Source organism: Macaca mulatta, chromosome 2 (assembly GCF_049350105.2).
Source record: "Macaca mulatta isolate MMU2019108-1 chromosome 2, T2T-MMU8v2.0, whole genome shotgun sequence".
Taxonomy (NCBI): domain Eukaryota; kingdom Metazoa; phylum Chordata; class Mammalia; order Primates; family Cercopithecidae; genus Macaca; species Macaca mulatta.
Window position 1 is genome coordinate 1,777,921 of NC_133407.1, and position 13,612 is coordinate 1,791,532.

The window sequence follows — 13,612 nt, forward strand, 5'->3', positions numbered from 1 at the left end:
GAGGTTGAGGCTGCAGTGAGCGACGGTTGTGCCGTACACTCCAGCCTGGGTGATACAGCCAGACCCTGTCTCTGGAAAAAAAATAAAAGAAAGTTTACTGAGCTTTCCTAAAGCAGATGAAAAGAAGAGTATATAGTATTGTGTCTGGTATAAGAAAAGGAGAACTTGGTGAGGCAAATAGTACCAGCCCAAAGTCTTGAAGAAGCCAGGAGCCTCTGGAGAAGACGGAAGGTGACCTTTCCCTGACAGATGTGCTACTAGAGCACCAACCCCACGGGGCCCTGGGGTCTGGGTCAGCCTCGCTTTGTGGGACAATGGCTTTTGAGTCTTCGGTGACAAGCTACAAAAGGAATTTCCTGATGCTGTGGTCATGGAGCTTGATTTCTGAGGAGAGAATCAGTGTGTGGAAGCAAAGGCACCGAGAGTCCAAGTAAAAGTCCCAAATCCATAAAATGCACCACACAGGTCAAAACACAGCATATGGCCAGGCGCGGTGGCTCACACCTGTATTCCCAGCACTTTGGGAGGCCGAGGCGGGTGGATCACCTGAGGTCAGGAATTCGAGACCAGCCTAATCAACATGGAGAAACCCCGTCTCTACTAAAAACACAAAATTAGCTGGGCGTGGTGGCGCATGTCTGTAATCCCAGCTACTCGGGAGGCTGAGGCAGGAGAATCACTTGAACCCGGGAGGCAAAGGTTGCAGTGAGCCGAGATTGCACCACTGCATTCCAGCCTGGGCAATGAGAGCGAAACTCCGTCTCTAAAAACAACAACAACAAAAAAAACCACAGGACACGGAACATGAGGTAAAACCACATTGCCTTTATTTGGCTAAAGAACAAAATCCAAAATAACTCAGAACAAACTAATAACAGACAGGAAAATTAGAGACTGAACCCCACTTGAGGAAAACTTCCTCGCGGACTCACACTGGTGATGGGACGAACGTTCACGACGAAGCCAGCAGCCCTTTCCAAGACTCTCTTGTCTTCTAGGGATCCTCAATACAAAACAACCCAACTAATCCAGGATATGTTCAAAACAGTCAGTTTTCCCCTCAAAAGGCAGGAAGGCCCACTTCAAACCTCCAGGAACACAACCCGCGCCATCCCAGTGTTAAACTTGGTGCTTCCGTTTTCTGCCTCAATCCGAGTGCTAACATAAAATCCTGGCAGACAACAATCTTTCTTCTTCAAGAAAATTAACATTTAATGGTATAATCCCAAGAACATGTTCTACTTATTTACTTGGAAAAATAGAAGCTAGGGACCACTCTTTATCCCATGGCAGTCTATTCTATGAGAGAAAACAAGAACAATCATTGTCATGACTTTGAAAAATAGAACCTTTAAAAATACTTATATTGGTAAGTTTAAAAAAATACCACCAGTTAAAAACATTGGCTCTACCATTAACCCGATGTTAATGGGGGGCTTCCTTTTTCTACCTGTATTGGTTCAACTTCTGGTGAGACTGTGTGCTGATAGAAAATCTAGAAGCTATGGCTTTTAGGGAATTAAAGAAAAGCAGCAAAATATAATTGATTTGGAAAGATTTTGGATAAGTGATCTGGAGCAGGATTAAAAAGGCAAAGAGCTCTTGAAAATAGCTACCCATAGTCAAGATAATCCAGGAAGGGAGAACGACGCCCTGTGAACCACTGTGGAAAGAACATCTAGAGATGGTCTGACCAGCTGTGCAGCCTCCAAAAAAACCACCGTCACTCAGGTGCAGCCTAAGGAGTTACCGGCGATCAGAAAGTGTCAAAAGTTTTCTCAACCTCCCTCATGTTTTTTCTCTTCTTCAGGATTTTCAACCTCCTCACATCCCTTTCTCACCCAAGCCTCAGCAAAATAATGGTCTTTGGCTCTAGCTATCAGCAATAGCTGCAACAGCACAAATGATCCCTTTCTAGTCCTCTAAAGTTTCAACCTCCATTCTTCAGTGCTTCTGAGTCTAGCATAAGAGCAAGCTTTCTGTCCAGGCCCCTGGAAGGCAGTGGCTGCGCTGGCACCTCCTCAGCTCTGGTTGCAGGGCTCTGGCCTTCTTACGTCTCACACACAGAGGCTCTACTCTAAGGCCAGCATTTCTGGCTCCGTCATCTTGGCCACACTTGGCCCATCCATGTTGGCTGCTTTCTTGTACGGGAATCAGGGAAACGGCTCCATAGCCTCAAACATTAATATCTGAAGATTTAGATCCCAGGCATTGTTGTGGTGTACACACCTCTAACCTCATTTAATTAGGCACAGATGACCAAATTATGCAACATTCCAACAGCTTCCTCTGTCTACCCATGCTTGTCCAGCACCTAAGACCACATTTACCCCAAAGTATCTAATATGCCACACCATAAAAGACTTCAGCTTCAGTCAAACAAACAGCTTCAGAAAAAACGATTAGACTGAGGTGGTAGAAACTCACCAAAAGGGGAAAGGGAGTTTCCCAAGAACATGTACGTTTGCTGGCCCTAGCAGTCTCAGAGGTCTGTCAGCCTGCAGGTCCGTTCCAAGCCCAGGGCATGCCAAAAGCAGCCCACTGAGAGCAGAGGAAAAGGGCCAAACATCTGGGACCCAGACTATGTATGTAGGAGGTGTGGCTCCCGTGGGGAGGGAGGAGAACCACGTTCTGGGCATCTCCCTGTCTATCCAAACACACTTGCGTAATGTGCACTCGGAGGAACCACGTCGATGGGCTTCAGAAGAGGCTTCACTGCCTCTCCACCCCAGGGAGAGTCAGTCAGACGGAAGCAGGCAGAATTCCCAGAGCGCGAAGGCTGGCGCAGATAAGATGAGACTATATAACGCTGGGGAACACGGGAAAACACTAACTTCAACTGTTTCAAAGACAGGACTCCAGGCCAAAGCCTGTATGACCAGTTTTGACAGTAAGAACTGCGCTTCAAGAGAAGAGTTAGAAATGTCATTTTCATAGGCGATCAGGATAACAAGAGGCTTCATTCTCCCTCTCCTCTGTGACGCTCTAACTTTCTGGGTGATCCAAGTATTTTTATTTATTTATTTTTATTATTTCTTTTTATTTCTGTGTGTGTGGTTTTGTTTTGTTTTGTTTTGGAGACAGAGTCTCACTCTGTTACACAGGCTGGAGGGCAGTGGCACCATCTTGGCTCACTGCAACCTCCGCCTCCGTTCAAGGGATTCTCCTGCCTCAGCCTTCCAAGTAGCTGGGATTACAGGTGCGCACCACCACGCCTGGCTAATTTTTGTATTTTTAGTAGAGACGGGGTTTCACCATGTTGGTCAGGCTGGTCTCAACCTCTTGGCCTCAAGTGATCCACCAGCCTCAGCCCCCCAAACTGCTGGGATGACAGGCGTGAGCCACCGCGCCTGGCCTGGGCGATCCAAGTTTTAAGAACCTAGATAGTCCTGCTGTGCAGGCAATGATTCCAGCCTCTGACCCTCAGGTGGAAGAACAGGTGTTACCAGAAAGTGTTTAAGGGGTGGACTAGGAGATGCTCACAGTCCTAGCGGAGAGGCAAGAAAAGAGAAAATGTGGTTTTCTTAGCTGAAAACACTAAAACTCCACCCCTACAAGGGGTATTTATGAGTGACAGGGGGTGGGGCCTGGACAGAAGCCATTTTCCCCTGAATCTAGCCACAGGATTACTGATGGCTGATGATCTGCTAGACCATGTAGCTAAGTAGCTAAGGAGACAGGAGGCCAGGGCTTTGAAAGTTAGATCATGCTCAACAGCAGGTGTTAGGCGTGAGGGCAGGTGTTAGGCGTGAGGGCAGGTGTTAGGCGTGGGGGCAGGTGTTGGGCGTTGGGGCAGGTGTTGGGCATTGGGGCAGGTGTTAGGCGTGTGCGCAGGTGTTAGGCGTGAGGGCAGGTGTTAGGCGTGGGGGCAGGTGTTGGGCGTGAGGGCAGGTGTTAGGCGTTGGGGCAGGTGTTGGGCATGAGGGCAGGTGTTAGGCGTTGGGGCAGGTGTTGGGCGTGAGGGCAGGTGTTGGGCGTGAGGGCAGGTGTTGGGCGTTGGGGCAGGTGTTGGGCATGTGCGCAGGTGTTAGGCGTGAGGGCAGGTGTTAGGCGTGGGGGCAGGTGTTGGGCGTGAGGGCAGGTGTTAGGCGTTGGGGCAGGTGTTAGGCGTGGGGGCAGGTGTTAGGCGTTGGGGCAGGTGTTGGGCGTGAGGGCAGGTGTTGGGCGTTGGGGCAGGTGTTGGGCGTTGGGGCAGGTGTTGGGCGTTGGGGCAGGTGTTGGGCGTTGGGGCAGGTGTTGGGCGTTGGGGCAGGTGTTGGGCGTGTGCGCAGGTGTTAGGCGTGAGGGCAGGTGTTAGGCGTGAGCACAGGTGTTAGGTGTTAGCATCCTTCGATTGGAATGTTGAATCCCCCCAGGCAAGCTAACATGGAGATGGCACCACAACCACCAGGCGTGTGTGAGAAGTGGGGAGAAAAGGAGAAAACCTACCACATCTTGTCCCGTGAGGGCATGCTCTGTGGCTTGCTGGAGGGCGGTGGAGGGAGGTCCCTGCCAGCCGCGGCTCTCCGAGGAAAAGAAAGACTCTGTGGAGCTCTGGTTCCAGTGAAGAATGTTCTTAAGAGGGACAGAGGTCAAGATGATGAGGCTGTTGCTTCAGAAAGGAAGGTGTTTCCTATGCTTTTGCTTCTACATTCTGTGCAAATCTCTCTATTCAATATGGCTACTACCAAAAGGGATTGACATCAAGTTCCAACGGCAGACATTTACAAAGTATCCTCTGTAAAAGCCTAGGTAACGTTAATAACATTCAAATAGGAGTAGCAGGGCCAGGCCCTCCTCCCAGTAGGAAACGAATCTCAACTGACTTGGCATGGGATTGAGTATTGTCCCGCTCCTCTCCTCATCCTCGTAACCCGAAAAGCGTTCCTTCCTTTGACGGTAGATGGCAGGAAAGAGACTCACAAAGGCTCCCAGAGAACCGGGTCACAGAATTTCTGAGAAGATGAACACAGCAGACACAGAATTTCTGAGAAGATGAACACAGCAGACACAGAATTTCTGAGAAGATGAACACAGCAGAAACACTGCAGCTGACGCCATGCTTCCGTCCCCGTCAGTGTCTTCATGGCCCCCATTGGGTCCAGTAAGAAACTCCTCAGAGAGTGAGACAAGTTAGGCTCAGATCTCCTTCCTACAGCCACAATGACACTGGTGACAGCAGTACGTTGAGGGGATTTGTGACTGTAACTTGGCTGTTAGCTTTTCCTTAAGGAAATCAAAATTAAGATATTTCTCCACAGATTACCCATCAGCATGGCTCATTTCGTGAAGGACTTGGCAAGCCACTTCGCTTCAGAACGGAAGGCAAATGCTATAGTGTACTGGGAAGGAAAGGCCTCTGCGTATTACACTACCTCCTTCTTCTGCCCACTCCTCGGGCAAAAAATTAGTTCTACATTTGAAAGACTAATTTTAAAAAAACGTAATAAAAATGACGATTTCCCTGTTGAGATCACGTGAACACACACAGTGAAACAAAGCCCTCGGGGAGGGTAAATGGGTGCAGAGCAGGTTTCTAAGGTGCAGCCCCTCCTTCGTGTGGGCGAGTGATGTCACTTGGAGGACAGGCTGTTCTGGTTCCCCCAGTCCAGGGTCCTCTTGCCCCAGTTGTCTTTCCTTTGTAGCTGTCCTTAGGTTTAGTGTTGGGGTCACAGTCTGGAATTCAACAGAGAGCTTCGAAGGTAATGGGACAGAGGGAAAGGAGAGGAAAGGAGGGAGGAAAATTAGTCTTCTTCATCCTCACTGATATCATAGGCTGCAGCCTTGTGCCTGGGGAGATTTGCTGGGGAACAAGGTGGGGAAGTCTTGCCAGAGAAGGGCCATCGAAAAGAGGGGGAGGGGGAGCGCTCGCGAGTGGGGCTGCTGCTGGGGCTCTGCTTTGGACTGATGGCCTGCAGCATCCGGCCCTTCCCCTCTTTCAGCATGTGTTTCTGGAGAGACCGAAAGGAAGAGTTAGAAGCAATACCGCGGATCCCACTGAACCGTCACTGAAGCATCTGGGACTAGGGCAGTCTATGCTGTACTACTGATTTAACGGTTCTCACCTGCTGTCATTACCCGGGAAATTCCCCATTCTTCCCGAATAATCTGTTCTAGGATTATTCTAATCCATCCAAACACCTTCACAGACAGATCCTTCCTGATATCTAACCTAGGACTCACTTGCTCAATCTTTTATTTGGCTGAAAAGACTGCTACTCCTCAAAGATAGAATTCCCACCTTACCTGGGGTTCATGCTGCAGCTACTTGGAGTGGAGGCTGCTTTCTTTTTATTATTCTTTATTCTTTCCTTTCCTTCTATCTAAAATCATACCACAAATAAAAGCTGGGCAAGGCGTTTTGCTTCTCTTGTCACCAGATTTCAAGGTTGATAGAGAGCTGGCAAAATTATCTAGGAGAATGTGTAACCTCTTTCTGTAAAGATTTCAAAAACCTTGCTGGGGACAGTTGAAAGACAGTTCTGCCCAGATAAGGGGACTAGACTAGATCACTCCTTAATTGTCGACGTCCCTTTCTGCTCGATGATTCTGTAATTCTTTCCACAACATGGGAGCTCCCTACACTGTCCAGTGGGGAAGAACATACCAGCGCTCCTTCCGGACCAAACATTTCCAGAAAACTTCCAATGAATTCTCGGGACTTCTCCTCCCACTTCTGAATGAGGTCAATGCTTTTTTCCTCCACCTTCTGAACAAATTCTTTGGACTTTTCCTCCACGTCTTTCACTTTCTTCTTTACTTTGTCAACCCTCTCCTGCAAGTGGTATTTCTTCTCCTAGATAAAGGAACAACTATTTTGAGAAATAATGCTATGCCCAACTTCTCTACCATAAGAGAACAAAAAAACATGGCTCAAGCACTCAACTGACAGTTTTCAGTCTAGAATTCTGCTTTGCTTTAATCTACCCCACATGTCATTAGCATAATAACAGATAAGATATGCTGTGGATGCACACACAAAATAGTAATGCTAATATTGTGGGCATTTGGGAATAAACTAAAAATATAGGCTATACCCAGTCACAGGCAGGTAGCCAAATAACGTCAGAGTTTTAAAGATAAAACATAAACTTGGAACATAAACATGCCCAGCATGACCCAAACCTCATTCCAGAGGGAGATACAGAGGCAGCTAAAGATCCCTGCACAGCACTGCCGAGAATAACGCATCACGATGGATCGAGGGAGATACAGAGGCAGCTAAAGATCCCTGCACAGCACTGCCGAGAATAACGAATCACGATGGATCGAGGGAGAAAACACTGATCTTCTGCTTCATCCGCTCATCGAACTGCGTCTCCCCTGTCGCTGGCTGACTCTATTATTTTAATGAGCTGTGTTTCCGCTTTTGCTGCTTTCGTGTTTTAAGGTCCGTTTACTCATCTGCGAAATGCGGACACTCGTTGGCCCTACCGACTTTGCTAAAGAAAAGGAAAACGGGGCCGGGCGCGGTGGCTCAAGCCTGTAATCCCAGCACTTTGGGAGGCCGAGACGGGCGGATCACGAGGTCAGGAGATCGAGACCATCCTGGCGAACACGGTGAAACCCCGTCTCTACTAAAAAAATACAAAAAACTAGCCGGGCGAGGTGGCAGGCGCCTGTAGTCCCAGCTACTCGGGAGGCTGAGGCAGGAGAATGGCGTGAACCCGGGAGGCGGAGCTCGCAGTGAGCTGAGATCCGGCCACCGCACTCCAGCCTGGGTGACAGAGCGAGACTCCGTCTCAAAAAAAAAAAAAAAAAGTGCTCTCATAATTTCCAGATCATAAAGAGGCAAGGGAATATGTTTAGAATTTTTAAACACCTGATTTTTATGGGAAAAAATAAAGTTATAGTAAATAAATTAACAAGAGCTAGTGTTTGTCTGCCTAGATAAATCATATTTAGATGTAATCATTTTATCCATTCTCATAGCACAATTCACAGAGATGGGAGCAGGTGGGGGAGCATGGTAAACTGATTATGTAGGAGACATTAAAGTTAGCAGCTTTCTTCTTTTTAAATTAATTTTATTGAGGTCTAATTTACATACAAAATGTATGGTGTCGGATAGATACGGTAGCTCATGCCTGTAATCCCAGCGCTTTGGGAGGCCAAGGGGGGGCCGATCGCTTGAGGCCAGGAGTTCAAGACCAGCCTGGGAAACATGGCGAAACCCCATCTCTGCTAAAAAAAAAATACAAAAATTAGCCAGGCGTGGTGGCACAAGCCTGTAATCACTGCTATTCAGGAGGCTAAGGCACCAGAATCACTTGAACCCAGGAGACAGAGGCCACAGCGAGCCGAGATCATGCCACTGCACTCCAGCCTGGGCAACAGAGCAAGACCCTGTCTCAAAAAGAAAGAAATACTACATATATATATGTAGTGTGTGTATATATATATATACTGCAGTATATATATAACTGTTTACAAAAACAATGAATATATCTATACTACATACATATATATACACTACATACATATATATATGAGTTTTTTTGTTTGCCTGTTTGTTTAGAGATGGGGTCTCACTATGCTGCCTCCAGACTGGTCTCAAACTCCTGGCCTCAAGCAGTCCTCCCGCCTCAGCCTCCCAAAGTACTGGGATTACAGGCATGAACCACCAAGCCCAGTAAAATATACAGAGTTTCTAAAAGGCAATAGTAAGCTAAGATAAACTTAAGCTTTCATCAATCAAAATTTAAAACTCAGGTCTATGCGGGGAAGTGGTGTGTCGTGTGTCACTGTCCACACGGGGACAGGGTTCATAGGCTTAAGGAGGTTTCCAAAAGATCATCCAACCAAAAGAAAAAAAGGAAGTTTAAGAGACACAGTTTTCAATTTATTAACAGAAATACTGTACTATCTAAATTACTCTTTCTTATTTATTTTGTTGGCTGTATGGCTTTATACCAATGTGTTGGTACTAGACCGTTAACGGCAGAAACTGTTTCATTCTTTTTTTTTTTTTTTTTTTTTTTTGGAGACGGAGTCTCGCTCTGTCGCCCAGGCTGGAGTGCAGTGGCCGGATCTCAGCTCACTGCAAGCTCCGCCTCCCGGGTTTACGCCATTCTCCTGCCTCAGCCTCCCGTGTAGCTGGGACTACAGGCGCCCGCCACCTCGCCCGGCTATTTTTTTTGTATTTTTTAGTAGAGACGGGGTTTCGCCGTGTTAGCCAGGGTGGTCTCGATCTCCTGACCTCGTGATCCGCCCGTCTCGACCTCCCAAAGTGCTGGGATTACAGGCTTGAGCCACCGCGCCCGGCCTCATTCTTTTTGTAAACAGTTAACATAGTGGTAATTCATTCACTGAACTTTTGGGAGTGATCATTAGAGCTAACTGCAAAGCCAGTTCAGCTAAGATGGAGTGAGAGGCAATACGTATCCCACAGAGTCAGGGAAGTCTGGGGTGCGGTTGGAACTCACGTTGATGAAGCTGACATTGAGCTCCTTTGCCGTGTAGCCCCTCTGCAGGTTCCGCCTCGCATACACATCATAGTCCCGCACAATTCGGGTGATGATGTCTGACGTGGAGATACCTTCTGTCCTCTGTGTTGGAGCAAACATGCCTGACTCAGAAACACATACAGACAAACACTGTGAGGTTCTGGTTAGCTCAGGTATTAAGACTAAATGGAAACTGGGGGCAACGTTCCTTTCCTTTCCTCAAAAAGCAGAATCTGTTATTACTAAATGAAACGGAGAGATACTGATATACAGAAGGAAGACTGAATGAAAGTCCAGAGGTAAGGCAAAGAAGAGTTACATAGCCCTAATATTACGAAAAATATGAGAAAGCGTTTCCTGAAATTAAGAGAGATACCAAAAGTAGATGTTTATACCAAGAATTGATGGATGTCATGAACTGATGATGAAGAATTGATGAATGCTATGCTCATCTTTACCTTTTATCCAAAATGTGGCCTGAAAGAGGATGTTGAATTTCTAATGTACACATTTTCCTCTGTAAAGTAGCAACACGGCTGAACATCTACAGCTGCCCTGAGATCCCCTAAAGTGAGGAAGCACATCAGGTCACTCACCTGCCTCCTTGATGTGCTTATAAACATCATCACTTCCAGCAGATGAATAAGGGATATCATCATGGGCTACAAAATCAATCTGAAAATAAGGAAACATCATTAAAACCCACGATAACTGCCATTCAGAAAGACCCAGTCAATGTTCTTAGGCCCAGAAAAAGGACAATAAGCAGAGGTCAGGCTACAATCTATTCACAAACCACCCAACCTAATGATTTATGGAGCATAAATAGAAAGTTAGCCAGCTGCTTTTCTCGCTGTTTCTCCTAGTCTACTAGAACCGTTACCCTCACTCTGGACACCAGTCATCTTGCTGTGGTCAACAGGGCCAGAGGGTTTGCTGGTGAACCAGTTAGTGGGTGGAGCCTAGGAAAGAAGGAAATCTCCCTGTCCTGGGTCTGGAAGGATTTGGTCAAATAAGGGTTTCTAAAAGTATGAGAAAGGCCGGGCGCGGTGGCTCACACCTGTAATCCCAGCACTTTGGGAGGCCAAGGCAGGCAGATTACGAGGTCAGGAGTTTAAGACCATCCTGGCTAACACAGTGAAACCCCATCTCTACTAAAAATACAAAAAAATAAGCCAGGCATGGGGACCGGCGACTGTAATCCCAGCTACTTGGGAGGCTGAGGCAGAATTGCTTGAACCCGGAAGGTAGAGGCTACAGTGAGCTGAGACCGCACCACTGCACTCCAGCCTGGGTGACAGAGCAAGACTGTCTCCAAAAAAAAAAAATATGAGAAAGAGGTTACTTCTTTCCTAACTGGTTTCTCTCAGTCCGTGAGAAAAGAGGGAATATAAAAATAGCAACCACCAGCCCTATGACTGGAATACATACATCTATACTCCTGAGAAATACAAACCCAAAGCCATAAAAGACATTTTATCCTCAAGATCTATCATTTTACTACCTTTTTTTTTTTTTTTTTTTAGACCAAGTATCGCTCTGTCACCCAGGCTGGAGTGCAACGGCATGATCTCGGCTCACTGCAACCTCTGCCTCCTGGATTCAAGTAATTCTCCTGCCTCAGCCTCCCGAGTAGCTGGGACTACAGGTGCATGTCACCACGCCAGGATAATCTTTGTATTTTTAGTACAGACGGGGTTTCACCATGTTGGCCAGGCTGGTCACGAACTCCTGACCTCAAGTGATCTACCTGACTCGGCCTCCCAAAGTGCTGGGATTACAGGCGTGAGCCACCGCGCCCGGCCATTTTACTACTATGAATATCCTTTGCAAGAGCAAGAAGAGACGAATGACACTGGGGATCAATAACGTTGTTCAGAGACATGCTAAACTTCACTTACTCCTTCCTGAATGGGCCACCAGCCTTTTGCTGATAATTACTAAGATCACTCTACCAACCTCCAGAGAGCACTGTAGTGTGAAGCATGTTCACTGGGACTATGTCAGAGACCCTCAGCTAGCATCTCAATTACTCATGAACAACTTGTCAGGGATCCATAGGCACAAAGTAAAGAACAGGAGGCCGAAGGCCAGGCACGGTTGCTCATGCCTGTAATTCCAGCACTTTGGGGGGCTGAGGCAGGCGGATCACGAAGTCAGGAGATTGAGACCATCCTGGCTAACATGGTGAAACCCCGTCTCTACTAAAAATACAAAAAAATTAGCCAGGCGTGGTGGTGGCGCCTGTAATCCCAGCTACTTGGGAGGCTGAAGCAAGAGAATCGCCTGAAACTGGGAGGTGGAGGTTGCAGTGAGTCGAGATCGCGCCACTGCACTGCAGCCTGGGCAACAGAGCGAGATTCCATCTCAAAAAAAAAAAAAAAAAGAATGGGAAAGCAAAACTTAGAGTTGAGTATATACTGTTAACAAAGAGAAAAGCAGAGTTAGAAATTCCTCTAACCAGCCGGGTGCTGTGGCTCACGCCTGTAATCCCAGCACTTTGGGAAGCTGAGGTGGGTGGATCACAAGGTCAGGCGATCAAGACCACAGTGAAACCCCGTCTCTACTAAAAAATACAAAAAACTAGCCGGGCGAGGTGGTGGGTGCCTGTAGTCCCAGCTACTCAGGAGGCTGAGGTAGGAGAAAGGCGTGAACCTGGGAGGTGGAGCTTGCAGTGAGCCGAGATCGCGCCAAGGCATTCCAGCCTGGGCGACAGAGCGAGACTCCGTCTCAAAAAAAAAAAAAAAAAAAACAAACAAACAGAAATTCCTCTAACCTCATACTTCTGTGTGGGCCTGCGGGCTGTGATGCTGAGAATAAGCTTGCTTACCACTTTTGGAGCCACTGGCTGCTAAGTGTTGATGTAGAAAAGTCAGAGAATTATAGAAGATCTGTCCCAATCCTCAATAGTTACAGTAAATATCCCCTCTTCAGGCCTACCCATGTATTGCTTTAGAAGCCCTTTGGCTGCCTTTATTCTTTCTGCCTCACTCAACAATTTACCTACAACATTCCACACGCCCCTGTAGAGAACTGACAACATGCTTGCTGTTTCCTCAGGCGTGGGGACCTCTAACCTGGCCTAATCAATCCTTCTCATCTTTTATACCCACCTTTTGCAGGAAACCTGTGGCTTTTTTTAAAAAGTAGAGACAGGGTCTCGTTATGTTGCCCAGGCTGGTCTCGAACTCCTGGGCTCAAGCGATCCTCCCACATTGGTCTCCCAAAGTGCTGGGATTACAGGCATGAGCCACTGCACCTGGCTGAAATCTGTTACTTTAATGTGGGAGAATTAAAAGGAGGTAAGGGGTTGATAATAACTTACTGAGAAACAGTAAGAAATATCCTTGGTTTCTGATTCCACCCAATTTCTAGCCTAAGACCAAAGCCCTGAAATGAAACTTAAGCCAAGAAAAGTCTATGTTAATCCGTCTTGTTTCCTGGTAATGTGACCGTCTTCAGAGTTCGCCTGGGGCTATGGATATTCTCAGGAGACTGGCACGTTCTAAGGGTAGACATGCCTGTGGTGTGGGGGGAAAAGTCTCGTAACTGACAAGTTCAATTCCCAGCTCTGCCAATGGTGTAACTTGGAGCAGGTTATTTGGTTTCTCTAGGACTTGTTACTCACATGTAAAGTGGAAATGATAACCACACCACAGGATTGTTGTGGGGAGAAAATGGAATAGAATGGATGTAAAAGTGCTCGCAAACCATCCAACCCCACATAAACGTCAGGGATGACTATTATCACTAGTAATATCACTGTCATCTCCTATGAAACTTACATATGAGGTAGAAGTCAAACAGAGCTAGTGGAAAACCAGCCTGCGCGCCAGCAGTCGTGAGAGTTGAGGGGATTCTGGAACAAGGAAGGGAAATATGTGTCCAGTTTCTTACCCGGTGTTCGGCCAGGAACTCAGGTGTCAGGGTCCAGGGCGCGTTCCTCACCACCTCATCCACATAACGGCAGTGCTGGACTGCGTCATAGCGCTCGTTCTCATTCATCACCGTGAAGCCTTTGAAGTTGTGTGTGAGCTCATCGCTGCAAACTGAGTTCACCACATCATAAACTGTGGGTCGGAGTCCTCTTTGCTTAGCCACTCCTCAGCCACTGACCTCTCCCATCTTCTCCCACTGCTTAGGACTGCAACCATCTTCCCCAACTGAAGAAAAGTCTTCTAAAGGCA

General features: G+C 47.3%; 1 protein-coding gene and 1 long non-coding RNA gene across 6 annotated transcripts in view; one reads left to right on the plus strand and one right to left on the minus strand.

The window, feature by feature from the left end:
• The first annotated feature begins 3,777 nt into the window (after positions 1–3,777).
• On the plus strand, positions 3,778–5,733 carry LOC144338965 (uncharacterized). The gene is made up of 2 exons (XR_013413457.1): positions 3,778–3,986; positions 4,025–5,733. It is a non-coding gene; the product is annotated as an uncharacterized LOC144338965 (long non-coding RNA).
• PCYT1A (phosphate cytidylyltransferase 1A, choline) overlaps positions 4,538–13,612 on the minus strand; it is a 46,227-nt gene continuing 37,152 nt past the window's right edge. For all 5 annotated transcript variants that reach the window (XM_028843530.2, XM_077991129.1, XM_077991128.1 and 2 more), the window contains 5 exons: positions 13,323–13,474; positions 10,022–10,100; positions 9,405–9,547; positions 6,587–6,775; positions 4,538–5,930 (listed from right to left, as the gene is read on the minus strand). In XM_028843530.2, coding sequence (XP_028699363.1) covers positions 5,724–5,930; positions 6,587–6,775; positions 9,405–9,547; positions 10,022–10,100; positions 13,323–13,474 — 770 coding nt within the window. In that variant the 3' untranslated portion in view covers positions 4,538–5,723. The remainder of the gene's footprint in view (positions 5,931–6,586; positions 6,776–9,404; positions 9,548–10,021; positions 10,101–13,322; positions 13,475–13,612) is intronic.